Genomic DNA, 27,645 nt, shown 5'->3' on the forward strand with positions numbered 1-27,645 from the left:
CTAAGGGTATTGGCATATCACTTCTTTACGCCATTACTTCACGACTGATTGACCATGTCTGCTTTGACACGTTACGTGTTCAGAATACAAATAAGCATTAATGAGGTACGAAACTATTCGGCTGGTTGAAATATCACAAATCTGTCTGAGGTTTCTCGGGTCGTGCCACAACGTAATACGCACCTCTTCTATAGTAACCTAAAAAGCACAACCGCTGATGGGCAGTGTGGTGTTCTCCAAGAACTGTTAGTAATATAATCCAAGAAGTTCAGCTCAATCATTGAACTCGCTTCATAAGCCTGCCTCGTTCTTTATTTCCTCATTAAAGTAGGTCAACATTAGGTGTATGCATTATACTTCGCTCCTGCGCTTGATCACTCCTTCTGATCTATGATCGCGACTCAATGCTGGCCCAGATTGCCGGGCCAAAGAACCAAGATTGTCTGTTGGTTGGAACCGCGACCCTTGAACCCCTAGATACATCTCATCCATCTCCCGGAGGCATCGATTCGTTCGGAATGCCGTTCTCATCGTTGTTTCCGTTTTCTCGTCAAACTGTTGCTTATTTCACGTCAACGTACCCGGCTTGCACCATACGAAGACATCTTCAGAGACCCGGACGGAACCGCAAAGGAAGCCACATGTCTGTACGTCCTTTTTCAGCGCTGACAGGGCGTATAAGCTAGAAAACCTGCGTCTTGCCTGCTGAATGGCAGAAGTTTGTCGAGCCTTCGTATCCAACAGCAGTGCACATCCACTTTCGAGTTGCACGCTGATAACAACTTAGCTTCTATTGGGTATCAGAGCATGCCGCATGTTAAAATCAAATGATATTTAGTAGCAACGCAGTGCATTCAAATGGCACTACCAAGTTATACAGCCATACTCCGGTGACTCAACCAACGCACCAACGATGCCACTGTCATCATCTTCTACCTCTCCTGGGATCAAGTGCTTCCTGACGCCGGTAATCCCGAATCTCCTTAGTGCCGAGACTACCGAGGCCACCTTCACTTCTTCGCTCCCAACCACCAAGTCTTACGACCAAACACGTACTGTTGTCTCCGTCACTGGTGACTTCAGTGGCATAGCTTACAACGTCTTTGGCACCCTGTTCAGGGGTCTTAGCCTCTTTGACCACGTCGACAACCTCTTGGTCGCTCAGAGTGCCCGACACGCCATCGGACATGAGAACAATAAAACTGTATTGTGCAGGGCCGAGCTCACACCTAGTGATCTCTGGTTCGGCAGAAACGCCCAGTCGCTTAGAGCTCATATCACCAAAAGCCCGGGAGTTGGCGAGTCCCTGAATGCGTTCCTCGCCGAAGGAGTCAGTAATGAAAGAACCAGCAAAGCGGCGCAGACGATGAGCCTCCCTGGGTGAGCTTGGATGATGATCACTTGTCAAAGGTTTCGCAAGTCCGGTTGCGGTCTCACAGAGCAATATGCGCGTGTCTCCTACATGGCCGACTAGGAGAGTGCTTGATGCGGATGGGTGCCAAAACGGTGCAGGAGTAGGTGTCGATATCAAGGCGATCGAAGCTGTAGATCCGCCCTTGAAACGCGCTTCGCCGCCTATGTCATGTCCTGAGGGTGGCGCGTGACTGGGTGACCCGAGAACCTCGTCCTTATTAAGGGCCGCATCCGTGATATATGGGTCATCAGGGTCTGGTTTATGGGCTTGAGCGCTTATGAAGTCCAAGTCTGCGCGGAGGAAAGCGTACGTCAAGACCGACTCGATGGTGACGGCTGGCTCCGAAGCGTCAGGGTCAACCTGCAGGTTGAAGTGTTCGGGGGAGAAGCGGCGAAAGTAACCGCCAACTGTCTGCTTGTATTCTTGAACAAGCTCTTTCTGAAGCCTGAGGGCTTTGGACTCGTTGGCTTTCACAGGTTTCGGCTCACAGCCTTTAATGGCGCCTGGGTTCTCTAGTTCCTCAATTGCACCATTCTTGGTTTTCTCGGGGATCTCAGCCATGTGTTGGACCTCTTCTGCACCCTTCATCTCCACCTTGTCCAAGCCCCTTTCGCCGCCAGCATCACGATCTGCCACTACGGGTATTGGAGCCTTTGCCTTCCTGTGAGCTTTCAAGCTACTCTTGAGTTCAAACTCATTGGCTGCTTCTTCAACGTAACCGTGGAGCTCATCCCTCAGGAAATCACTGCACTGGTTTCCGCCGTGGCCGTCAAAGACAGCAAAGTAGAAGATCTGGGGGTCGCCAAAAGCGCTGTCTGCCGATGTCGCCTCGCCACTCTTCTTCATGTTGCTTCGCACCAGGCTTATTGGCGCTCGTTTGGCGAAGGCTGGCATGTCGATTGTGCCCGCCTGGTTCGTGTCTTCATTGTATGGACGCTGGCCTCTGGACTCCGCAACTCCAAAGTGGTGTTTAGCACTGCGCAATGGAATGCGCACCACGGTCAGTTCGCGGGACGTTGGTAGATTCGGAGGAGTGGCTGGCACATAGCGTGAACCTGCAACATGAGGAGCTGCAGCATCTCGTGGCAACTTGTGGTGTAGTCCTGGCGAGCCGCGGGAATCGGGGTGAAGCGAGGAGGACGGTAAGTGTGTCACAAAATAGTTGTGGAATTCGCGGCGTACGATACGCGGGACCTTGGTTGCACAAGCTGGGGCATGACCGGCAAGTGAAGCCACCGACGAAGCGTGGCCCTTTGCCCTTCTACGGGTAGATATCGATCGCGAGGCGGCGGGTACTACTTGGCACAAGCTTAAGCTTGGCTGTGACGTGCGTGCGATGGGAGCAGTCTGGCGAGCTGGCTGCGCTTGGGTTTGGACATATGTTGCAATGAAGCCTAAACGTACATCATGTTCGCTTAGCGGCGGAAAGACTGACGATAGCTGGTGTGCCTGCAGAGAAGAGACTCACCATATGTGTCCTTTATCGACCAACTCCTGGATGGTCGGGCAGGCAGAGACATTGTGACAGGCGCTGACTACGGACAAGAAAAAGACGCGAATATGGTATGGTGCAGATGTCCATGAAAGGCGCTCCTCCGGGAAGAAGGGAGGAAAGTCCAGGAGCGCGGTTATTGATAGCGTGTGCCGCCTAATCATCGGCCTTTGGAGGGCCCCGGATCTCGATGTTGGGGCAATGCGCAAGCAGAGGTTGCGAAAAGACGACAAGACAGAAAGAATGCAGGCATGGAAGTATTCAGTACAGCCTAGTAGCACTTCAAGACCATGGATGTAGAATCAACCGAGAGGTGTGCTAAGTTTTTGTTTTGTTGTTGCAGTGCAGGCCAGAGGCGGCTACTGGGGAAGAATACTTGCAAGGGAGCTTTCCTCCTAGGTTAAGTTAATAACATCATCCCCAGCTGGAGGTTTTGCCAGGCCTTTCAGCGCCTGCCCCACAGCGTAATTACATGGTATGCGCCCGCGCCAGGGCATGTGGTCATGGGCCCTCCGCTTTTTTAGTTCAATGTTGGCAAGGGGGGCGGTATGTAGTTACGTAGTTAGTGCTAAGGGTAGTGCTGTGTAGTAATGCTTCTCATCGAAAATGCTTAACGAGGAAACTTGGAAGGGGAAGAAAAGTCATGTTCAAATGCCAGTTGAAAGGTTCATGTGCTACACCATGATCCCCTGCATGAATTGTCTGTATTGGTTTTTCTTTTAGCAGTGGGAGCCCCCTCGTGTGACGAGCCGCATGTGGTCTTGTGTGGAAAGCGGAACTGGCTTTCAAGGTGGTGCTGAAGGTGCCCGGCCCGGTTGTCCTTGTTCAGTGGGTTCCAAAGGCAGTACGGTACGGAGTACTTGTTATGTATGACGGCATCCAATTCAATCCGGGTTACACCGCGGGGTCTTTCCGATAAGAGATAATACATACGGCAACTTAGATTAAAGAGTAAGCTCAACCAAGCCTCCTACTCTCTCTATAAACCCACGTCCTGCATCTAACTAAAAGAAAGAGAGTGCAACATACCCGTCGCCTGTCGCGCAACCAAGGAAATCAACTTTCGCATCTTGTGATTCTATTCCACGCCGATCTGGCCCACATACGCTTCCTCCACTGAACGACGGTGGTTTCCTGGCAATCCCGGCAACTCTCGCTCTTTAGGCGCCCCCCCCCCCCCGGTTGAACATCACTTACGTACAAATACCTACCCAAGCCCTCTCAGCTTCTATTTCCATTGCCCTCCACCTGCCAAGAACAGGGTATCAACGACCATGCCTATCTTCAACGTCGGCTCCATCGTCATACAGCTGGTCGTCTTTTTGACAACACTAGTCAACTTTCACTCTGCTTTGGGACACGTTGAACCCATTGTGCTTATCGGTCTGTACATCTTGTCTAAAGTCCTAGGTCGCTCGCCTGAGGACTTTTGGACGACGTCATGTCCCGACTCGTGGTGTCCGAGCCAGCTCCTGCCTTCAATGGATACGTGACCCCGAGGGAAGAACAGTACACGGCTGGAGTGTCGCCCGGTGAATCCTCGTCACCGCAGGGGAAGCGGGCCTTTGCAGCTCAACAACAACAACACCCAAATGCAGAGAGTTTGGCCCGGATGATCGCAGCAGCCAGAAGGCCAAGCTATGCAGGCAAAGTCGGTATCAGGGACCGCATCAGCTGCTACCAATGGACTTGGTTCACTATGACCATGGTAAGCCACGACACCACGGATTTGGATCACGCCTCCTGACATGAGAATGAACAGGCCACGGGCGGCATTGCCAATGTCCTTCACACTAGTACGCTATTCTTTCGGAGGTTGAGACCCGAATCAAGTACCTGCTGACTTAGTGTTCCCAAGTTCCACTCAGGTCGGACTGGCTCTATTACATTGGTTTGGTCGTGTTCTTGTTCAATATATGCCTCTTCCTGCTTAATTGCACCTTGATAAGTCTAAGATTCTCCTTGGTCCCCGGGAGCTTCATGCACTCTTTCCTTGACCAGACAGAATCTCTATTTATCCCAGCAGTCGTGAGTTCTTGAGTGTATCCGCCGTCCAAGTCATCTTTGCTGACCTCCCATAGCTCGTGTCGTGAGTATAGACCTACCAGCCGGGGATATCCGAGGCAGCTGACAAACCCAGTTGGGCAATTATCCTAATCAACATATGTGAATATGGCATACCGTACTGTGGGTTGTGGTTACAACGAGTGGTTCAGATATTATTCTGGATGTATGTTGCCGTCAGCTTCACATCAAGTGCCGCCATGTATCTGACACTCTGGTCAACACAGTAAGGCATGGCCTATACGTATACATGTCATCTCGCTAACACAATGGTAGGATTTTTCCGATTCACAGGATGACACCAGTCTGGGTGTTTCCCGCCTATCCTCTGCTTCTAGTAGCCCCATTTGCAAGCAACCTCATAAAAGCGGCAGCACAGTCCCAAGCCGGCGTCTTGGTCAATTTTACTGCCATCGCTTTCTGTGCTGTCACTATTCAAGGCACCGGATTCCTGATCAGTTTCAGTACATAGCCCCTTCAAGACAATAAAACACATTTGTATCAAGCGTGCAAGCTAATGTCAATTGCAGTGGTCTGTGCTGCTTTTCTGTATCGTCTTATGACACAGAAGCTTCCTCGCGATATTCAGAGACCTGGTGTCTTCATTTCGATAGGACCAAGTGGGTTCACTTGTGCAGGCTTGGTTGCCTTGGGAAACCAATCTGACATAATCGTACCGTCAGATGTTCCGGGACGCGAACACGCAGTATACATCTTACAGATACTATCTTTGATGCTTGGTCTGTGGCTGTGGGGCCTGAGTCTCTGGTTCTTCTTGGTGTCGGTGGGATCACTACACAAATACCTGCGACGCGAGCATAAAATACCATTCCAAATGACCTGGTGGAGCTTCGTCTTTCCTAACACTGCATTAGTCACTGCAACATTTGCATTGGCAGATGTGTTAAACAACACTGGGCTGAAGATCTTTGGCTGTGTCATGGCCTGCCTCTTGATTCTTGTCTGGCTGCTGGTCTTTATCCGCATGATGAAAGGATTGCGGAAAAGAGAAATTCTTTGGCCCAAAGGACTCGAGGCTGGATAGACCACGGCCTTGCAATTCCTCTACAGCAAGGCCATAATCTAGAACAAGCACAAACACACATCCGACCCCAGCGTACGACACATGGTTACAAAGTGGCGATATTCGTAGTGGTAGTTTTAAATTCATCATGACTCCAACGTGCAATACAAGAAGAGCCACAAGACTGCTCCCGCATCACCATCCTCTTAAGGCAATTGATTACAGGTAATGCACGGTCGCCGTAGGTTGTGTTCTGCCTGTCACAATCTTAGGCAAATCTATGCAAACTACAGGATGGTGAGGTAGTGCCCACAGCTGCTGTAGCGTGCAAGTCACGTCTGTTAGCCCAGACGGGGAATATCGCGTGTCTTGATGAACTGATTCATCATGCGTTTTTCTCCGAGTCTGAAAAGGCCATCGAGTTTTTCACTTTTGATTTGTGTAACAAAAACAGTAAAAACACCACTGCCTAAATATTTCAATCCGTTGACGACATACGTAGATGACGTGTTGCCGCGCTTTCATGAGTTGCGCGCCCAGCCACTAACCATCTCCACTATAAATGTCCAACATCTACTCTGTCACATCACAGGCAGACCAAGGCTGGTGGTCAAACATATATACAACAAATCCGCCATGCAACTCAGTCTATGGTATAAAAGATCAACTCAAATACACCCACTATGGCAGCGTCATTGCCATATCACGAACCCGGCATCGAGGGCATCTTGATCTTATCCTCATTCCTCCTCGCCCTTAATATAATCAACTCTGTCCTCGACAGGACCCTATATTGCGGCCTTGTCGGTCAGGTTTTCATCGGCATTGCCTGGGGCACCCCGGGTGGTAAATGGCTTTCCGATTCACTTGAGGACTCGATCGTGCAGCTGGGGTATTTGGGATTGATGATGATCGTATTTGAAGGTGCCTCGATCCTGTCCGCATGAAATTGTTATTTGAGCTATAACCAATCGAATTAACAGGTGGACTATCGTCATCAATAGCCACGATGAAGGCGAACTTGTTGCTTTCCGTCTGCGTGGCCGTTACGGGCGTCTCAGTGCCCATGGGCTTGTCGTTCTTCCTGGCACCAATGGTGGGAGCGAGCCCTATCCAGTGCTTCGCCGCCGGCGCGGCGCTGTGCTCCACAAGCCTGGGGACGACTTTCACCGTGCTGAGCACCAGCGGCTTGGTGTCGACACGGCTGGGTAGTGTGCTCAGCACCGCTGCCATGATGGATGATGTGGTTGGGCTGGTCATGGTACAGATTGTGTCCGGCCTGGGCAGCAGAAACACTCAGATCTCTCCTGTCGCTGTGATCAGGCCTATTCTTGTCTCACTCGCATTCGCGGTCGTGGTTCCATTAGCTTGTCGCTATATTTTAAGACCTCTAATGACGGTTTTGGACAGAATCAGAGGAGAGCATGTAGGTTCGGAAGTTGTCATGATGTCAAGGACCAAGCAGACCGTCTTTGTTGTTCAGACTGCACTCCTATTGGCACTTGTGACGGGCGCGAGCTATGCCGGCGCATCTGTTCTTCTAGCCGCGTATTTGGCCGGCATTATTGGGGCCTACTGGGAGGATAAGACGATCAAAGAGCAACAAACCGGGTCGGCAGCCCAATCTTCAATTGCGTCACAAAATGGTAGATATCCTGAAAATGTCCCTTTACCGGCCGCGTCCAAAGAGAGCACTAATACCGGCCCAGTGCCTGCAGATGCAGGCGTTCGAGCAACCCCTGATATCGCACGAACTTCGCCGTCAGAAATGTGTAAGTATAGAAAACAACTTGCACCCTCAAATTTCATTTGATATTACAGAAGGAACTATTACATGATCTTCTCTGCTTGTAGGCCGTTCTAGAAGTGAGACTAGTGGTCTTGATCGAGCTAAAACCCCGAACGAGCATTCCCTATTGCGATGGAGAGATTAACTAACTGCGATATTTTCGTAACGCAGACGAACACTATTATGTGCAACCTATCGAACGAGTTCTCAAGCCGTTTTTCTTCGTAAGGTCACTACACTTTTCATCTTATTACAGTTCCTGGCTGACCATCCACGGGCCTCTATCGGTTTCTCCATACCAATAAGCAAGATGTTCTCCGGCGCCATCGTCTGGCGCGGAATAATCTACACCATCCTTATGCTCATCGGGAAAGCTCTCTGTGGCGTATGGCTGATCGGGTTCTCGGTGCCGCTGAGGGACAAGATTATCGACGCGGGTAACTCGACCACATCTGGGGTCGGTGCCCTGCTGCGCAAGCTTTCACTCGGGAGGCTGGTCCACCAGCACAAGAGGGAGCAAGAGAAGACCGGTAGCACAGGCGCAGGTTCTCGGAACCAGGGCGTACCCCTTCGAGAACCGCAAATGTCGACCACCTCACCACACCCTGTGGTCGAGAAAGGCAAAAGTCCGGAAAAGCCGCTGTCGCTCTATCCTGCCGGCATCATGGCGTTCGCCATGATCGCCCGTGGCGAGATTGGTTTCCTGATCTCTTCGGTCGCTGAAAGCAACGGCATATTCTCTGGCTCCTCGGCTTCAGCCCCGCCAGATGAGGCATCTGAGATATTCCTCATCGTCACGTGGGCCATCGTGTTGTGTACTGTCATCGGCCCCTTCTGCGTTGGCTTGCTCGTCCGGAGGGTGAAGAAGCTGGAGGCCAAAAGCGCTGCCGCTCCGGTTGAAGGTGCGAAAAGGGATGTTCTGGGCGTCTGGGGTGTCTCATAGATGGAGCCGAGAAGAAAGTCTGGGTAACTGAATGCCACTTGTCGTTTGGTATGTAACATCTCTCCTACCCAGGCTTGTGACTCAGTCCTCCGGCTGAAGCTTGATTAAGAGCGCTGGTGCAATACTTCTCAATTATGAGCATAAGTTCCAGTCACTGCAAACCTTAGGTGCACTTTGAACCTGTGTCCTGCAAGACTCGGTTGCTGTGATGACAGCATTTGCGAGTATCTGGGAATCAGTAGTAGGCTCACCGAGATGAAAATCCAAGCCCCTCGCTGAGTTGGCAAGCGTTATCTTAGTTTTTAAAATTCCTATTCGTATTCATACGTACATCTTTGTATTTGGGAGGTCTTGTAACCGGAGACGAATACAATGCGTTGAAGTTTGCATCAGTCTGAGCGTGGAAAGCAATGGTGACGAATGTCGGTGTAGTACTCTACCAAATGTGCAAAATGTTCATGGGATCAGGTCGTGCGACTGGAGACAAAGTCACAAAGTCACACCAAAGCATGCAAGTTGTAAAACATGCCAGGAGATTACAACCTTCAAGGCGTTGCTTGGATGTGCCGGTATGCAAGCTTCTAATACACATCTTTAAGCACGAAGCAAGAAACAATGAGGGCACGTGGTTCGAGAAAGACAAAGTTATTAGGTTGATAAGTGATCCATTTTGACGTAACTAACTGATAAAATATGTATACTGGCTACAGGTAGACAAACACAGACTCTACAAACTATGCAGTGCGTACTAGGAGCGTTAACCTGTAGATTTGCAGTTAGCAAAATGACTACGGGCAGATATGATGAACATAAGTGTTGTTGGTGGGTGTAGATCAGGAATGATAGAACAATGGTGATGAGATTAATCATGATCGCCGAAGCGAATCATAAACAGCCTCTAAAACTCTCATCATGTAGGAAGGTGTGTAGATGTGGGAAAACTTGACTTACCAGTTCGTCCGAGTACGGTATGATCTTTGAGATACCAAGCAAAACGCACTCTGATGTATATCCAGGCCGTCATTCCCTAAAAAGAGTCCCTTTTCTGCCAAAATAATGGCGCAGGTCGGGGCGACGAGTGAAGCTGGAATGGTTGGTAAAGTCTGGTGTATAGATCTGAGAACGCTAGGACAGAAAGCTCTTTCGCTTTTCAGATACTCGTTTGCTCGAGGAGCCATGGCGCAATGGACTCGACATCTCTCAAGTCACGTGCATGTCAAAGGTATGTAACGACCGGCGGTAAGAGGCAACGTTCGCTGAGCCCGAAGGTTCTCACATGCTTCCATAAACGGCGTCAATAAAAGTGAATGCTCTTGGGCACAAGATAGAGGAAGACTCGACTGAGTGCAAGAAGTGCCGAAGCAGCGTCCTGCGCAAGCTCACCTACAATAAAGTGTGCCCGTGTACAATAATGAGGAAAGGAAGAGAAAATTCAAAGACGCGGCTCCGTCGCGATTCCATAAAAGGTTGTCGGAAAGGTGGGGCAGGCGGTCGGTTTTTCTGCCGGCCGACGGGCTCACCCGCCAGTTGCAGTGCAACTCACGCTAGGGTGCCTTTCGAGGATAGGTACATTCAGGAGTGTTCCGACGGCACCGAGTCTGTCTTCAACATTCAGCCATTTTGGGCTCAGCGTTCCATAAATTATCATGTTTTTCGTGTTCCCATCTCTATCTTCATACATTGGCGAGTGTGCTAGCCTAAACCTCGTCTCACAATGCAATAGCTATGATATGCCAAGAGTTACCTGTCGTGACTCAATTTAAATCCCGACCAATAATTACGACCTCCATGTAGTGCAAAAATTGCCCGACCACCATAAGTCATCTCTTCCTCGTGACAGTTTTAGCAGGCATAGACTCGAAAGGATCGTCATCTGAGATCTCATCATCACTAATCTCCATTGCTGCCTGAGAAGCCTTCGGCTTCTGCGAGAAATTGATCGTTGTCTGCTTTGTCTTTGCCTGAGATTGTGACGCAGCACCTCTTGGCGGCTGTGATCTCGCCGGCTGCGATCTGGTCGCAGCAGTAACACGTTTGGGTGCTGGTGGCTCTTCATCCATGATCACATCGTCTTCCTCACTGTCCTCTTCAAAGATAGCCTTGCGACCGCGTCCTTTTGCCGGCGCCTTGGTAGGCGCCTTCGAGGTAGCTTTTGCTGGAGCCTTCTTGGCTGGGGCCGCGGGTTTAGCTGTTGCAGCTCTGCCTCGTGCTTTGGATTTAGTGGCCGGTTCAATTTCTTCTCCTTCCTCTTCTTCTCCTTCCTCTACAAAGTCATCCATATCTTCATCGTCATCTACAACGAGCGACCTAGGTTTCTTTGGTCGACCTCTGGCCGCCTTCGCTGATTGTGTTTTCTGGGCAGCTTGCGATCTCTGAATTGGTAGTAAATTCTCAGTTGCTTCATTCTCAAACTGAACAACATCAGGCTGATCTTCCCAGTGCCCGTCCATATCTGAATCCCAGCCAGCTGGCTTTGGCTTGACTGTGGTTTTCCTTCTCTTGAGTTGACCGGACTTGAATTGGGAATTGAGCTTCGCTTGGTACTTTGCCATCTCGCTCTCATCATCATCGTTGTTGTCGAGAGATAACATGTGCTTGACCTGACCTGTAAGCGTGTCTCTCACAAACTCATCCATGGCCCGCTTATCATCCTTATTGACATATTGGTTGACAGCATCGATAAATGGAGCTTGAGGCAGAATCTTGAGCGACTGGTGCTCAAGATATTGGCCGACAAGTTCATCAACCCTGATGGTCTCCTCATCCATGTCTGCTGGGAGCCCAGGGATGTCGATGGTAGTATTATTAGATCCTGAAAAAAAGATTAGAAGTGAAACCTAAGGCATAATCCAAATACTCACGTATAGTTTTTTTCTTCCTCCAGAAGTATACAACATCGTTTGTGTTAGCAACTCTTCCCGCAAAACGATTCGAGAAACGTTGAGGGTTCTCTATATCGTAATGGCCGCCTTCCGAAGGTGTATACTCGACCTTGAGACGTATGAGGGGCAGTGGTATTCTCTCCTTGGCGTCCTCCTGGTCCTCTTGAATTTCCAACCATTCTTTTGTTGCTTCTTCAATCATATCATCGACAATCTTCATCAATCTTCTTGAAAGCTCCGCTCGGTTGTCTTTTTTGCGATCCAGGCCATCGAATCTATCGTCATCAGATAGCTTGATCTCTTGTATCACAAATGGCCGTACTGTTTTGAGTCGATGCTTTTCGATCTGAAAATCCCTCCCGGAGACACTGAGTACGGCGACATGTTTCGGTACTGCCTCACCATTAATGAGAGAAGTAGCAACTGATGAGCCGGGCTGTATCACTTTGAAGCCAGTTTGCGCATTCGGCTGAGGGTCAAGGATACACTCATGTTCGTGACCCCACACTACCAGGTTGAGCCACTCAGGCAGCATGCCCTCGGGGAGATAGCTTGTTGGGGTATGTGCAGTATGGTTCTGATGGACTGCAAGCATATTGAACCAATCACCTGTTTGGACACCGGGTCGAAACCATTTAACTCTATGGTCGCGGAAGTTCCTATACATCCGCTCATCTCTGATATTGCTGAGGCCATAGAGTGCCAGCTTCGTTTGGCCCTTCTGAAGTAAGATGGGCTTTGCTTGAGGATTGTCGGCCTCTGGTACGCGGCCAAAATAATTGACCAGGCCAGCAACTTGGAGAATATCAAGAGGGCAGAATGCGCCTTCCCCGCTTGGATCATCGTGATTGCCATGTATCGAGAAGACCGGAATAGAGACGTTGATGTCTGGGTCTTCGTAATTGACATGACTGAAATGACCCTCGAAGACTTCGCTCGCATCACTCAAGAATTGCAACTCGCAGGGTTTCATGCCGAGACAGTTTTTCCTAAGGGATCGCATCACCTTGAACATAGATTTCCTCGAAGGCTTGTTCTCATGAAACAGATCACCAGCCAGCAATACCATGTCGACCTATGCGACATCGTTAGCGAGTTTTTCAGCCCGGCTCGTTGGATTGTCCCTCATTACGTCTTGCGTTTTGGCTAGCGTCATGATCTCGTCAAAGGTTTGCCAACTGTCATCTTTTCTGATGGAGTCACGCTCCTCGTAGCCAACGTGATTGTCAGTGGCGACAAGTATGCGAATTGTGTCTTCTTCTGCATGGCTTGTTAGTCGTAGCTTGTGAGTACAGGTTTCGTGTGCAAAATTACCATCGAAGTGCGACATCTTGAAGTGGCGAAAAGACGCCAAGTCGGTAAGAAAAGTATCAACACGTAAGTAGAAGAGGCTGAGATCGGAATAGATCCATTAGAAGTTTAGTCTTTGCGTTTACATGCTGCACCCACTCGTAAGGCAGAAGCAAAGGGTTTGTCAGGATGAACAAAGAGGTCTTCGACGACAACGCGCAGGCAACCAAGCGCGCTAACAGTTTATCCTGCGCGCGGTCACGTGATCAATTAACCCAGCTACATTGGACCAATCCAACTCATACTGTTGAAACTGTTGGATCGAAGATTTAGTAGTTTTCATCTAGTTAAGCAGCTTGAAAGGCTTGGAGATGTTCCGAATATGCTGCAAGTTACCGAGACATACATTTGTATCGAGCACTGAGCACTGAGGCGTAGCGGGTCCTTTCACATTTTAATCGAACAGGGCACACTCGTTGATGTCCTATGACGGCAGAACGCGTATTTAATGTCGTTGCTATCAAAAGAAACACAGGGGTCCGTGTTGTCCATGGTATACCTTCCAAATACATAAACTAGATCATTTCGCTGCCAACCTGTCTGTAAACATCCCCGCATATGTCATAGAAACCGCTCAAAACGCCATTATCCCTGTACCGAACAAGACCATTGACCGAAGCAAGACCCAATTAAGTAAAACGAAACATGCCAAATGCAACCGTTAATGCTCGTATGCTTGAACGCAGTTAGAATTGTACGCAATCATTCTCCTTTACCCTGATTATAGCTCAAGCTGAAGGTGCTGAAACTGGGACTGCGGCGTCCCTATCGACCTTCTCTGCAATAGTCTCCCACCAAACGCCGTGTGCTTCTCGATCAATAGCACCAACCTTGACCAACTCTTCCACGAGCTCTCTCACTTTCTCCACGAATTCTGGAAGTCCTAGACCGGCGAGCTTCTCACCAGCTGCACTAGTAGCCTTGACCTTCTCACTTGCTGAACCAGCTTGCAGCCGTGCCAGAATGTGGCTTCGCATACGTGTTAATAGCAAACGCAAAACTGGCTCCCTGGGTTCTGTATTGGTGCATTTCGCCTCAGCACTAGCCTCTAAAAATTTCGTTACCAGTGCCCTGAGATGCGCCTTGGTCGCAGTGGGCATCGAACGACCACCTTCCAGAGCTGCCATGATGCCATCAATGGCAGTAGATCGCTCCATGGGCCTCTCGCTGTCATCCACTGCTTCAAGAACCAACGCCAGACGATTGGCTTCCGTCTTCCACGGCGCTCGAACATCACGCTTCAGCATATTCTTGCACTGCAACAATATCGCTCCAGCAGTCGCAATTTTTAGTATTTGCGCACCAGTACGAGCACGGCGCTTTGTGTCAAGCTCAAGAGGCTCTGGCACCGATTCAGGGGATGGCGAAGGTTGCGTGAATTCATCAAGCAGCATCTGCCAGTAAATCTTGTCGGGTGTCGGGCGAGATTTTGCCAGATTGACTCCCTCTGGATCCCGGCGGGCGGCCTCTTCAAGTATTTTTGTTCGTGCTGCTTTCCAGGATATCTCAGCGCGAGCCAAGGTGATAGAGCCGGCTTCAATTTCTTCTGCGAACCGCTTGGTCTCGTAGGCTGAAGCATGCTCAATGAGGTTTGGTGCTGCAACCTGCATCATGTAATTTGCATAATCGTACAGCATCGTGTCGATAAACGCGATGAGTGCTTCCAGTCGATCAACAACATGTCCTTCGGTGAGTTTTGCTTCAACCAACTCTTTCACTTCCTCATCGCGGACAGGAGCGCAGAGCTTAGGCAACAGTGAGCCCATGGATGAGAAAAACTTCTCAATGGAGAAGCTTCCGGCCAGAAACTGGCGCTGAGCAACCTCGGTGTCCAGGATTTCGCCTATGAAATTATGCATCGACGAACCAGGCTTGACGAGGTGCTGCAGTCTGTCCTTAATGTATCTAGCCATAACAATCAGGTAATGGAACTCCTTTTCCTCGCTCCTTGGACCTGACTTCAAGTCCTGGAACATGGGATCCATCCGTAACTTATGCTGCTCCTGGAAATGCTGGTATTCGATGCGATATTCTCGATTGATAGCCAGCTCATGAACTATTATCCTGTTGTCCGGAAGTATAGGGGGATATACCGGCTGCACCACGGTTTTCGTTGCTTCCATTTTACTTTGCGGAGTAGGGGGTGGAGTCAGAGTTTGTAGTTGTGCCGAAACCGCATTTTCTGTAGTCGCCGAGTCTCTTGTTATACTGGTACTGCCAACCGAATCATCATCGGCGCCGCGAGGTTTCGTGTCGCCAATTGGCTTTCTAGCTTGTCGAGCTTTTCTTGCTTCTCTTACGGCTTGGAAAATCATCTTCCTGCCTTGCTGAGCACCAGCGAGCTTCTTGATCCGTGCCATGAGTTTCAACTGGTTGTCATTGATACTCTGTCGATATGTTTCCGATACAGCCTCTTCCGTACTGTCTTTGACAGTTTGCAAGATAGCATCGAGCTCGACGAATTGCAGAATCATGACTTCAATTAGAGCATTTGAATCCCGTGCTTTCCATGCAATGAACGAGTTATGAAAGGTCGCGTATGCTTCCGGTAGCGCGTCCCGAAGCGCTGGAGGCGTCGTCCAGTTGTTCAACCATGTCAGGCGAGACAGTATATTCTCAAACGCGATCAAGAGATCGCGGGCCTTGGCCACTAGATCCTGTAATTGTGGATTAGCAAGATCATCCCTAGGGATGGGTTGCCCAGGGACAGATCCAACCTGCTCCTGTTCTCCTTTGTCGTCCTTGTTACTAAGGACCTGGGTGGGGTGCCCTAGGATCACGAATGCGCTCAAAAACGTACGCACAGCAGCCATTTCCTCTATGGACCCTGGCGCACCCTCCTGGAGACCACATGTCCTCAGAAGGCGAGCTGCGGTAATCAAAACTCTCTCTTCAGCGAGCAGTTGGACAACTTTCTCGAACGATGTGTCCCGCACGCTATCGACCGACAGGCCAAGATTCGAGAATTCTTGTACAGCTTTCCTTCTCAAGGCAGTCTGCAACCACCATTTGATTCTAGCGGCTGCAGCGTTATCCGATAACACAACAGCCTCCTGTTCCCTGGTTTCTGGGATTGACTCGACACTTGGCTTCTTCGTTGTCATACTCGTCACACTTTGCCCGCGAGACCGCTTGGCGACATGTCTACTGCGTAGCGACTCTTCCCTCCTCCTCTCGACTTCGGCGTCACGCTCCGCGATCTGCTGCCTCAGCTTAAGCTGTGCCTGCTCCTTCTTCTCCCTTGTGCTCTCGGCCACAGCTTTTGCCCTCTTGACTTCTTCAGCGCAAGCAGCTACGATTTCTGCAAGCTTGCTTTCCCTGGCCTGTGCTGCCGCCAGAGCTCGCTCTTCCGAATTTGAGTTCCTCTGATGCGCAGTTTTTGCCATCTGTGCTCTCAGACGGACCTTCTCAGCGTGCGCTGCGCGGTCGGCAAGACGTGCCTTCCGATCCTCAAGAATGGAAGCACGACGTAATTGTTGAGCGATGTATTTGCTCTGATGATCGTCGCTACGGCTGCCGAAACCGTGCGATGAGCGCGACTGGACTGATGATATAGAATTGCGGCGAGAGGAGGCAGCAGATTCTTTGCGACGAGTCTGTGTCGGGCGGTAGAAACGGGCAGCAATGTGTGGCGGCGGCGTGAAATCGGTACTGGTTTCCTCCTCATCCAGCGCAATTGACATGTCCATTCCAGGGTCTATCGCGGCCGAAGATGGTGTGCCAACTGACTCTTCGATATTCCGAGCCGCGTCGGTCAGGTCTGCTGAGGCGCGCCGCATTGTGTCGGTTTCTTCCAGGATTGGTGACGATCCGACAATGGAATAGCGTTGTCCTCTTGGGAGTGGCATGAAGAATGGATGGGAATCCGGCAGTGTCAGTGTCGCTCTTTGTCGGAAACGGCGGGGGGTTTTGGCGTCATCCGTAAGACTTGCTCGCTAATTCTAAACGAGTCGATGCGAGCGACTACAAACGAATGCGTCCCTCTTGTCCGCGTCAGGCGTCAGAGATGACTTGAGATCCCACGTGCCTGTGATGGTTGCACGGGCTGTTGATCTGACGCAATCTGAGAGTGATAAGCCGCAAGCAGCCACACGTGGATATGGAATGGGGGTACGGAGCACAGAGTAGAGCAAGTAGCTTACCTATCAAGAATGCAAACGAGAGTTGGGTACAATGGAAGGTTCTGGCCCCATGTATGTAATGATAATAATAATCGTCGCGGACTAACCTAACCTTAGAGAATGAGGTAGCGCAATTGGGGGATGCCTTGTCCGTACTCGAGAATGCGACCCAGGAAGGATTGCTTTCGACGACAGGACCCAAGACTCAACAACAATGACGACTGACTCGCCCTGATAGTCAACCGGGTCAGAGGCTGGCTGATACAACCTTGGAAGACGAAAGGCATACAGTTTCAAGGTGATTGGAGGAATGACAAAAGATCGCTGTGAGGCATCTTGCCGCCAAGCCATGCCCAAAAACAGGCCCTGCTGAAACTCTAGTGGGTTGGGCGATCGTCCTCCCGCATTGTCCGGTCCGTCGCCCTTCCTTACCACATGCAGTACGTATCTCACCTGCTTCGTTGCGAAAGATACGTAGCAATTCGCCGATCAGCATCGCGATAAGCCGCATCGAGCACTTCCAGAACATTTCTATACTCGCAGCTCGTATGTTTTTTCATTGTGCATGCCACGTGACGTGATTACCACTTCATAGTGGGTGGGCTGCGTAATATCTCGGGGGCGCTGTACAGAACCCTAAAATGACATGCTGATAAGCTCAATTTTAAAAGCTCAACTTATCGTATCTCAAGGTAGGAGTCATTAAAAGGTGAGTTGCGAACATGAATTCTACAATGGTGCCTGCCAAACAGTATGCCATACAACAGCTTCATAAGCTATACATGTTTATTAAAAATTTCCGATCATGTTCGGTCATAATTATGGTACGTTGTTCCATAATAACAAGGGCTGTATACACACCTAGATAATATAATAGCCACGTTTAGTCTCAACTTTTCATCATGAGGTACGTTGAGACAATATCATTTGTTCGCCTTGTGTTTTACCCAAGTCGCAGCCCAGCTAGGCTAGGACTGTATGAACCGAGGACCAATATGTTAAGACCTATAGATCAGGCGCGCATATTTTCCTCATCGCCTCTAGTAATGTATTTCTAGAAGCTGCTAGGATTTTATTCTGACGAGCTGTAACTGTACAGGCGATGGATCATCTGAGCTATGCAGTAAATGTAAATCCGATGGGAAATGTTAATACATGGCTCCCTAGTTCGTTGCATTGCACTGCGTCAAAACTTCCAACGTTGGTCGTTAGGTCTGAGAAACAACACAGAGTCGTGATGTTGGCTCGATATATAATTCGATGAGAATGCGGGACCCATGGGTCAAGTTTTGTGACTATCTCAAGGAAGGAAACACCATGACCTCAATAAAGTTGTTACGACAACAACAAGTTAAAGAAAATCTTCACGAAGAATAAAGTCATCCGTGTCTACCAAGTATTATAAGTAGCTTGGTAAGCGTGACAGTGCTGTTGATGAAAGGAGTCGTGCTTATAGTGCTGGCCTGTCGGGAATCATTCTGGTTGTGCTATAATTTGCGGCAAAGGGCTGTCAGTGTTGTAATATTTGAATTACTCTAAACATGTAGCATACCAACGTTCGCGTCTTACTGGACTCACAATTGCATTGCTTATCACCCGTCGAGAACTTACTGGGTTCCATATTACAGGCATATATAGTTAAGCCGGCCCCCTGGGTACAGTCTTATAGAGGATGAGGGGAAAATAACATTTGAGGGTTCTGATTCCCAGACGTTCTCATATTTAAATTTTGGTAAGAGTCTTGGTTCCCTGAATCAACGACTGGGCGTGTTTAAAATGTTTTGACATCGCTATGAAGACTTGGTAACCTTTGCTAGGATCCTAGTTGTATACAGACTCATATTGTGGTGGACGATTTTTCTTTCTCTTTTCTGCAGAAAGCAATGTTGGCGCGAAATAAGACTTAACAGTCAAGTAATCGCGGCAGCCAGGCAACTAGCCACTAACCATTAATTTAATAATAATAATAATAGTAATAATAATAATAATCGAGTAGATTTTGGTACCCTGATATTTCAGAGCCCCCCAATAGTGTTAGCCATGTTAGCATCAAAGTCATTGTTAGGGTTCCGATGCTTTGTTGCGCCGATACTCATATCTACAACTTGTGTCTCAGGCTCAAAGCGGGCGAGCATTTCCCGTAGCTCCCTGTACACTACGGGTTTCGTTAGCTTGTAGAATTCAGTTATCATAACGGCAGCAGTTCTCCAGCACTTGTTGAGTTGCAAAAGTTAAACATACACAAACAATGATAAAGGATCGTGCCAGACTGCTTCTTTCTCGCATAAATTACTCCAACCGAAACGAGGCTAGGATTCGGTTGCTGAAAGATAATCACAGGAGATTCACCGCCACGTGAGCTTGACGCTTCTGTTGTCCAAAGTTAACGATAGTACCGACTGAAGCTGTGCCTTTGAGCCGTGACCAGTTTTGGCCAGTTCTGGCCAGAGCTTAATATAGACCATCGGCCAGGCCCGGAGCTAGTGCTCCGGCATCTGCAGGAGCTGCCGTGACGACACCCAGTCGGCTAGGATTTTGATCTTGAAGCCATCGTAGATGAAATCGGCGATGAAAGCCATAAGGCTGACGAGCCTCCAAACAGAGGCTTTAGAGTAAGCCCCGCGCCGCTGGGTATGCGGAGTGACTGTTGATCTAGACCTTTTGTCGTGTTTGCATACAACGATTGCGGACATGAGCGTGCGGGACTGAGGCTACACTGATAGACATTGCCATGGTAGCAGGCCCAAATAACAACAGTGGGGCAGGTTGTTTTCAAGAAGAGGTACAAACCCTTGGGAGTAATAACGCGTCGAAGAAAACACCCCTGCTTTCGACCGGGAACCTGCCGCGTGGTGATTTTTAACCCTCCATACCGTAATATTGCATGAAGATTGCTGAGATAGGAGGTTAGTGTAAGTGAGCTGGCCTGTCTTTAATCATGCGACATTTGTTCATAAAAAATCCAACGTCGTGCGCCTCAAATTGAGCTGTTCAATGACTCGACCAGCGGGCTGGAATGGGTCAGTCAGTCAAGTACGACTGAATAATACTTGTTTCAACCAAGGTTTGGACAGAACAGGCAAAGAGCAGTTCAAGATGGTCATCAAGTACCTAGGTAGGCAAGCGTAGTTGGGGTTCCAATACATACCGTTGAAATAATTGTATACAAGTATTAGGCTCGTGTTAGCTTACTTGTCGCGGCACAGCTGTTCCGATCGAATGATGCTCGTAACCTAATCTATTATGGAGTTGGGCGCCACGTGAGCTGGTGATTTATAATTTGGTAATACATCGGCGGTGAGAAGATGGTGGGAGTCTAGACGTTCAGCTGAACAGATTTCAGGGTCTTCGTAGCTGCCGGATGGGGGAATGTTGCAGAATCAGCTCCGCCTAGTCTAGAGCCAAGATTCGCTGCATATGGAGATCTCAAATGTGCTGCCAAGACACTCAGGGACCCTGCATGTTCAAGTCTTGAGATTTCTGTGAGCCGAGCAACGCTCCGATAGGTGGGCATCGATCGTTCAGACAAAGCCAATCCGAACGACATGACTAGGTAGGCCTATGGACCATGGGGCGTCATTTACATGGTAGAACGGTTCAATAATATGAACTAACCTTGGCCTAGCAAAGGTCAAGAAATGACCGCAGTGACCTAGCAGGCTCTCGAGGCGGCAGTGCGCGACTTCAAGAATTTTGATGTGAGCATGAAGCAGAAGATTCAGTAACATGCCAGGGCTCCCGAAGTAATATTAATGCTTTGTTTATTCGGGGTTAAACATAGAGCACTTGACTAACCTAGAGTCTCTCGGCCCAATTCGTGCTACTTCGTCCTGGCTCCAGATTAAAAGTCTACTGTAGTCCTAGAATCGAGGATAGCTAGATACACCGTTAAATACGGACTTCTGGTTTGCAAGAATTGTCTACAATAGAGCAAGTCCTTTGAAGCGCATCTGTGAAGAAAAACTCAATCTGAGCCACTAAGCCTCTTCGAACGAAAATGTTTCCATATCGTAAGTAGTATGGGAAGAGGACTGGATGGACCCTTGGTTTTCTAGCTTCTTTTTGGGGGGGGGGGAGGGGGGGGGCTTGCACTAGAAAGCGGTATGCGACTTTGGTGATGGGAAAGTTAAATTTTGGATCACTGGCGGATGCTACTTTGTACTTTCGTACGGCCCCGCGCACACAATCCGAGAAATCATCATGCTGGAAGGGCTGTAACTTAAGCAAGACGAACAAAAGTGTCCCGCCTTTTAGGGACAGTCTCCTTTCCCAAGTTTCGATGCATAAGTAACTAGGTTAAAGAGTCAGCCATACCAAAAGATTGGAAACCCCATGAATGTCCAGTTTTATTTTGCTCTCTCAAAAGCCTTACTACGTCTTAGAGGACGTAGATTAATCTTACCGATTCATCGTGTGTTGCGATCGCTGGGTTTGGTGTGTGCAAATGAGCTCGTACAAGGAGTAATAGTAATGCCGCTTCGCTGGTTCAGGACTCTTCTATGACGTACAGGTTTGCGGCTCTCGCTCTCGTTGCCACCGTTAAACAACAGTGCCTTCGAAGACAATGACCCCATCCCACTTTGAAAATGCTCCGAGCACTTGAATCCATCAGCTGATATTTTAAAAGACCCAGATCAGCTGAAGATTATCAAGAACTTTCTTAGTACAGTAGGTACATACCAAGTAAAACCGAAGCCCACTGTGGATACTTTCCGTTGGAGGTAAAGTTGACCCTTGGTTTCGAGGCAAAGGACAAGGAGAGGCTAAGAAGTGATTCAGGTGCACCTGCAGGACAAAGGAGAGGTGACAAAGAGTGCATACACACTACACTGTAAGGTGCTGTAGGCAATTGGGGTGTCGGCTGCTTCTGACGTCGGGTCGTTTGAAAATTGGGGCTGAAGGTTAACAGTTGAGTTCCATGTGTTCCCACTCTCAAGGGTCCCAGCTGTGCTATTTCGTCATCACTTGCCGCCGTAACAATTCCAACTCGCCCGTTCCCGACAAGATCCCAATATTGCGATACCTGGTCGAAATTTCTCCGTGTTGGCCAAAGACAATTTCCGAGGAGGCCATTGCATCAACTTGACTCTCAAGCCGACAGAGCGCCCAGTATACATAGCAGATAGTCGTGGACAGGTATCGTTACTTTCTCCGGACTAGCAAGCCTCTCGCCTCTCAGGTAATGCGTGAGCCCTTGGGTAAATGTAATAAGTCCAACTTGATCTTGGTTTCATGCATCCGTCACGCAATGTACTTTACCGTCTTCTGCATAGCGTCTGTTTGGTGACCGTAGATCCCTTCCCTAATCATTGGGCCTCTGTGCTAGGCACAGGTGCTTTCTAGCTTCGACACCAGTCCAGTCACCCACTTCCCATTCAAGACAACCTTGGTCCTCGACCCCCATTAAACCAGCGGTCCTTGTGCTCATGTACATACTACACATCTATCAGCTGCGCTGCTTGACCAGGAGAATGGGCTCGGTCCAGACCTTCCACACACACCCTTAGGACCCCGACTTGAAAAAGACCCCTTCAGCAGCTCTCTCCCCCCTCATTCTCGCGATAGCCTTTCCGTCGTCGCGTGCTTTAAGAATTGAGCTCCTTACCTGTTTCAATTTAACTTCCCTTCTTCGTTATTTGGTGCAAGTACTTCTTTGGGGCTGGCTATCTTACACAGCCTTACTTGCCTACAGTAGTCACTTTGCCTTCTCGGGCACTTGTGACGAAGAACCACTATAAATCTTGGTCATGCGAATCATGACTGGTCATTAATCGTACGTCAGTCGCCTCAAGAAATCTGATCGAAATCGGAACAACGATCTGGAGTCTGGACCACGTTACAGTCTCAGAGAGATCCTCAATACTCGCCCTGAACCCGGTTTTTATTTAGTTGTATTGAATTCGCCATGTCGACCTTTTAGTAGTCGGAAGAGGTCACTGAGGCCGGCGGAAGGAAAATAACAGTAGTTACGCTCGCTAGTCCATAGTAAGTGGCTAGCTCCCGAAACGTCATACACACATACAACGATGGCACCCGAACCACCAAGAAATATTCCAACGACTGCCGCGACACCACACTACACCATGAAGACCACTACGAGACCCCAGATGAGCTCGTCCCACTCTCATCATCCCCGCCACTCCCAATCGAACTCCCAATCTTTGCGACCGACCCAAAAAACTACGACGCCAATGGCCTCTCCACGGATGCCCCATTCTGTTGGCCAACCGTTCCCCCCAGCCAAGATGTCGCCAGCCATCACAGCCGCCGACGTCCGAACACCAAGTCCAAACTATTTCGGTCTGACTGTTGAGCCATCGGAGGACCGTGAATCTGCTCGGGCACCTCATGACAACTGGAGTCCTCCCACGTCCTCTGTCAGATCCTTTGCTGCGGCAATACCCAAGCAACTGCCTATAGATGCGAACCCTGAGTTTGAGGCGTTCAGAAGAGCAGCTGACGCCAGTCGGGGGAAAGGCTTTGCCTTAGGGTCCTCACATTTCGCCATGGAGCCTCCATCTTCACTCAGGCCTGTGCCACCACGCCGCCCTACCACAGAGATCGGAAATCCTTTCGAGGCGTCTCTCTCAGGCAACTCAAGGCCACTTTACAACAAGGCAGGTAGCAGTCGTATGGATATCGACACCGACAACCTACATGACTCGGCCTATGTCTCTTCAGATTCCAAGACGAACTCGCAGGGCTCTCTGAACGGCCCATCTTTTTTTGATATACCAAAATATGAATCTCCTGCGCAGAGCGAGTCACCTTTCCAGCCGATTCGGCGGTCTAATTTGTCCAAGGTCGAGGATGCGCACCCTCGGCTATCATTACCGCATATCAAGGCGAATCAGCCTACCTCGAGTAACGCCGCTGCTCGCTCGGAGACTTTGCCACCAACCTTGATTGAAGGCGGTCCCAGCCTAATGATGCCAGCACAATTGGAGGATATGATTCGAAATAAGCCATCGAAGGAGTATTTGCTGCTGGACGTGAGAGTTTCCACGCACTATGCCGCAGCCAGAATTAAAGAGGCTCTAAATCTTTGCATTCCAACCACTCTCTTGAAGCGGGCAACTTTTGATTTGCAGAAGCTCCAGAAGACGCTTCAGACCGAGGAGGATCAGGAACGCTTCGCACAGTGGCGGGATGCGAAGGACTTGATCGTGTACGACGTGGCTTCCGCAGAGAAGAGGGATGCACATTCGGCTATGAATATGTTTAAAAAGTTCTCAAATGAAGGCTACACCGGGAACACTTATCTGCTGAGGGGTGGGTTTGAGGCTTTTGCTTCCTCAATCCCGTCGCTTATTGATCGCAGGTCATCCTCAGAGAGAGCTGGTGTAACTGCAAACAGTGGCGACGGGCGGCCGACATTTGCGCCCGTCATTGGCGGTGTTATGCTTCCTACAGGCTCGGACAACCCAAATCCCTTCTTTGGAAACATCCGACAGAACATGGACTTGGCGGATGGTGTGGGACAGATGGATGTTGCAGTGCCGCCTAATCTAAGTTCAGAGTCACTACCGAAATGGCTGAAAAAAACAACAGCTACGGTTGATCATGGAAAGGCAGTGTCTGACAAGTTCCTGAAGATTGAACGTAGCGAACAATCTCGAATGAAAGATGCCTACACAGCCTTTAGCTCAACTGCAACCCAAAAATCAAACCGCAATAGAGTAGCATTGTCTGGCATAGAAAAAGGCGGGAAAAACCGCTACAAGGACATTTTACCGTTTGAACATGCCCGTGTTCGTCTTGCGAACAAGAAAGACGACAACTGCGATTATATCAATGCCAGTCATGTTCAAGCTTCGCGGAGTAACAAACGGTACATAGCATCACAGGGCCCGTTGCCTACAACGTACGATGTAAGTACTATATCTGCAGTGCCTGAATTCTAATGGTCCACTAACCACATCGCAGGACTTCTGGTCGGTCATTTGGGACCAAGACGTGCGGGTTATTGTTATGTTAACAGCGGAGACTGAGGGTGGAACGCTGAAATGTCATCCATATTGGAAAGGGCGCGATTTCGGCTCGATCAAACTAAAGCCATTGTCTGAGAAGAAAGTGTCGCTGGATATTGACAAACACCGAACCAATTCCGTGGCCACACCACGCTCTGCAAATTCCTCCGAGCAGAGTCGCCGCCGCGCAACTATCACAACAACATCAGATTCTACACCGACTCCGCAACCTTCGCAGTCCGAGTCTGAGACACCATACGTGATCATTCGCAAATTTGCTTTGTCGCATGCCAGCCATCCGTTCGCACCGATGCGGGAAATCACTCATCTGCATTACCCATCATGGCCGGATTTTGGAGCGCCAGCGCAGCCTTCGCATCTTTTAGCTCTGGTCGAACTTGCCAATGTTATGCAGCGGTCGGCTTTCCCTCTTGATGCCAACGTCATTGCATCTTCAGCATTGTCTGATAAGGCAGCCCAGGTCAACTGGTATGACGAGCCAGAACATCAGTCCCAAGCTAGACCCATGGTTGTGCATTGTTCTGCTGGGTGTGGTCGCACTGGCACTTTTTGCACTGTTGACAGTGTGATTGACATGCTTAAACGACAGAGGCTCGCCGCTCTAGGAGCAAGCCAAAGCCCACACGGGGATAGTGATGTCGATATGGAGGATCCCATCTCCCCAATGGCTGCATCAAAAAGCCCTGCCATGAGCCGCCAGAGTACCACTGAAAGCAGCTTGGACAGTGTTTTCAAGCCAGCTATTGACAGAAGCTTCAGCGAGTCCAGTATAGATGTCACCGATTGGATGAAGGACGACTCACTCGATCTAATTGAGCATACAGTCGAAGACTTCAGAGGTCAGAGATTGAGTATGGTCCAGAGTCTGAGACAATTCGTTCTTTGCTATGAAACGGTCCTAGAATGGATGCTCAGACTGCAAGAGCGTAGCAACCCAGCAATGACAACCAGAGCTAGAGCAAGAAGTGACAGCTTAAAGGCTATGAAGGCCGCGAAGAAATGATTGTTCTTCGGCTGTTGAAACTTTACAAGGGCATTTACATTCTACACAACATTACGCATTGCTCCGTTCGGTATCGTTCCGGCAATTGTTATTTCGGCTACGGGGTTTTGGATTCTGGGCGTCTGGTTGCTGGGCCATGGCTCACTAGAACGAACGTAGAGTATATCGCATTGCCATGGTGGTTTGATATACCCCAATGGTTTAGACTTGTTGTGAAATATACGTACGATGTTGATAGTAGAAACACAATCAGTGATGCTTGTTTGTGCATGTCGAATCTTCCTCGGCCCCCTGCCCCCTTTGTCTTTTTGGTCCTGTGGTGTGTGATTATTAAGCATCGACTGTAGAATAAAACGTGGAACCACTGCGTCTATGCTACATCATTCTACAAATACATGCAAGCCAAAATTTCGAGATAGCACTGAACATGTGCTTATGGCACATCTTAATATGCCGGCAATTGTTAGTAGCAAGACGGGTCTAGATCACATTGTTTTTGTCGGAACCAATCATACTTGATATAAGCCACTCTGCATAGAGAGAAGCCAATCGAGACAAAGTTTCTGTGGCTGTAATTGCCGACGAGCCCCTTCTATATTGGGGTCATTCTTTTTGTCTCGGTTCTTTTTATATAAGATCTTCTGTTCCGGAGATGGAGGTTCACAATTCGACCACTTATACAAAATATCCTTGTATCTACGGATCCTCTGCCAGCATATACGTTAGCATTCATTCAATCCTACTACTCCCCCTATGTATACCGTTACACATATTTCTACTGCATGATTTCTCCACAGGAAACCTGTATACAGTCTACAGCATAACCCGATGGCTGCAACTAAGGAGCCACAATGTTCTGTGTTAGCCTCTGGTGGCATCCAGAGGCTGGCTCAATGTTAGCAAAGTAAAGATTAAGAAACATTGGGAGAAATGAAATATCGCCCTCCGGCAATTTTGGGGTCTCAAGGCCTGGCTACTGTTGTGTATATGCTGCAATTATGGGCTAACTTTTTTTTTTCTATCTGCGGCGCATTTTTCTACTATTCTTTTAAAGATGAGAGAAAACCCAGAGCAGGACGAGAATCGACGAGAAAGGCTTGAGAGAAAGACCGCCGAAGAAGGGGATTTGATAGTATACATGACGCCAGTTCGACGATCAGAGGAATGCATGAACAATCAAGCAGCAAGAAAACTATTTCAACAGGTTGGAATTATTGGAAAGGTTTTTCTCGATCAAGCTACAAATTGCACATGGAACTATTGGGCTAGGAGGGTCTGAAGTCTTCTTTGCGGCTAACATAAGCCGTATTACAAGCGCTTTATGATGGGGGTTGGTGAAGGTCAAACGATCCTTAGAGGGTGGAAACAATTGTTGCCCGTCGGAAACATGCTATATTAGAGGACGCACAAAAGAGAAAGAGACCGCACCACAGCACAATGCATAGCCATGTTACACAGACCTTCTTCATGACCACCACTGCCACTAATTTTGGCACTGCATCATCAGAATTAGTTATGATTTTGTGAGGTACCCGAGACAACGCATGATCTCATATATTTTGACCATTCAAT

General features: G+C 49.1%; 6 protein-coding genes across 6 annotated transcripts; 3 read left to right on the plus strand and 3 right to left on the minus strand.

Moving 5' to 3' along the window:
- Positions 1–925: 925 nt before the first annotated feature.
- BKA67DRAFT_531938 (phosphatase 2C-like domain-containing protein) lies at positions 926–2,934 on the minus strand (the record flags this gene model as incomplete). Its single annotated transcript, XM_046099457.1, has 2 exons — positions 926–2,808; positions 2,883–2,934. The coding sequence occupies 2 exons, from the start codon at positions 2,932–2,934 to the stop codon at positions 926–928; spliced, it is 1,935 nt and encodes a 644-aa protein (XP_045960913.1).
- A 1,115-nt stretch (positions 2,935–4,049) lies between these two features.
- On the plus strand, positions 4,050–6,197 carry BKA67DRAFT_552673 (voltage-dependent anion channel-domain-containing protein). Its single transcript, XM_046101864.1, has 7 exons — positions 4,050–4,614; positions 4,669–4,702; positions 4,765–4,934; positions 4,988–4,995; positions 5,047–5,196; positions 5,247–5,434; positions 5,501–6,197. Exons 1-7 carry the CDS (start codon positions 4,348–4,350, stop codon positions 6,013–6,015), a joined length of 1,332 nt encoding a protein of 443 aa, XP_045960914.1. The 5' UTR covers positions 4,050–4,347; the 3' UTR covers positions 6,016–6,197.
- Positions 6,198–6,677: 480 nt separating this feature from the next.
- On the plus strand, positions 6,678–8,726 carry BKA67DRAFT_531940 (Sodium/hydrogen exchanger family-domain-containing protein; the record flags this gene model as incomplete). The annotated part of the gene is made up of 4 exons (XM_046099458.1): positions 6,678–6,918; positions 6,978–7,766; positions 7,955–8,007; positions 8,040–8,726. 4 exons carry the CDS (start codon positions 6,678–6,680, stop codon positions 8,724–8,726), a joined length of 1,770 nt encoding a protein of 589 aa, XP_045960915.1.
- A 1,820-nt stretch (positions 8,727–10,546) lies between these two features.
- On the minus strand, positions 10,547–12,938 carry BKA67DRAFT_655000 (Metallo-dependent phosphatase-like protein; the record flags this gene model as incomplete). Its single annotated transcript, XM_046106663.1, has 4 exons — positions 10,547–11,538; positions 11,588–12,683; positions 12,741–12,868; positions 12,923–12,938. The coding sequence occupies 4 exons, from the start codon at positions 12,936–12,938 to the stop codon at positions 10,547–10,549; spliced, it is 2,232 nt and encodes a 743-aa protein (XP_045960916.1).
- Positions 12,939–13,686: 748 nt separating this feature from the next.
- On the minus strand, positions 13,687–16,737 carry BKA67DRAFT_590596 (IQ calmodulin-binding domain-containing protein; the record flags this gene model as incomplete). Its single annotated transcript, XM_046104605.1, has 1 exon — positions 13,687–16,737. One exon carries the CDS (start codon positions 16,735–16,737, stop codon positions 13,687–13,689), a length of 3,051 nt encoding a protein of 1,016 aa, XP_045960917.1.
- Positions 16,738–23,186: 6,449 nt separating this feature from the next.
- Positions 23,187–26,073, plus strand: BKA67DRAFT_513742 (uncharacterized protein; the record flags this gene model as incomplete). The annotated part of the gene is made up of 2 exons (XM_046097596.1): positions 23,187–24,950; positions 25,006–26,073. The coding sequence occupies 2 exons, from the start codon at positions 23,187–23,189 to the stop codon at positions 26,071–26,073; spliced, it is 2,832 nt and encodes a 943-aa protein (XP_045960918.1).
- Positions 26,074–27,645: the final 1,572 nt, after the last annotated feature.

Source organism: Truncatella angustata (genome assembly GCF_020726525.1).
Source record: "Truncatella angustata strain MPI-SDFR-AT-0073 chromosome Unknown BKA67scaffold_2, whole genome shotgun sequence".
NCBI lineage: Eukaryota > Fungi > Ascomycota > Sordariomycetes > Amphisphaeriales > Sporocadaceae > Truncatella > Truncatella angustata.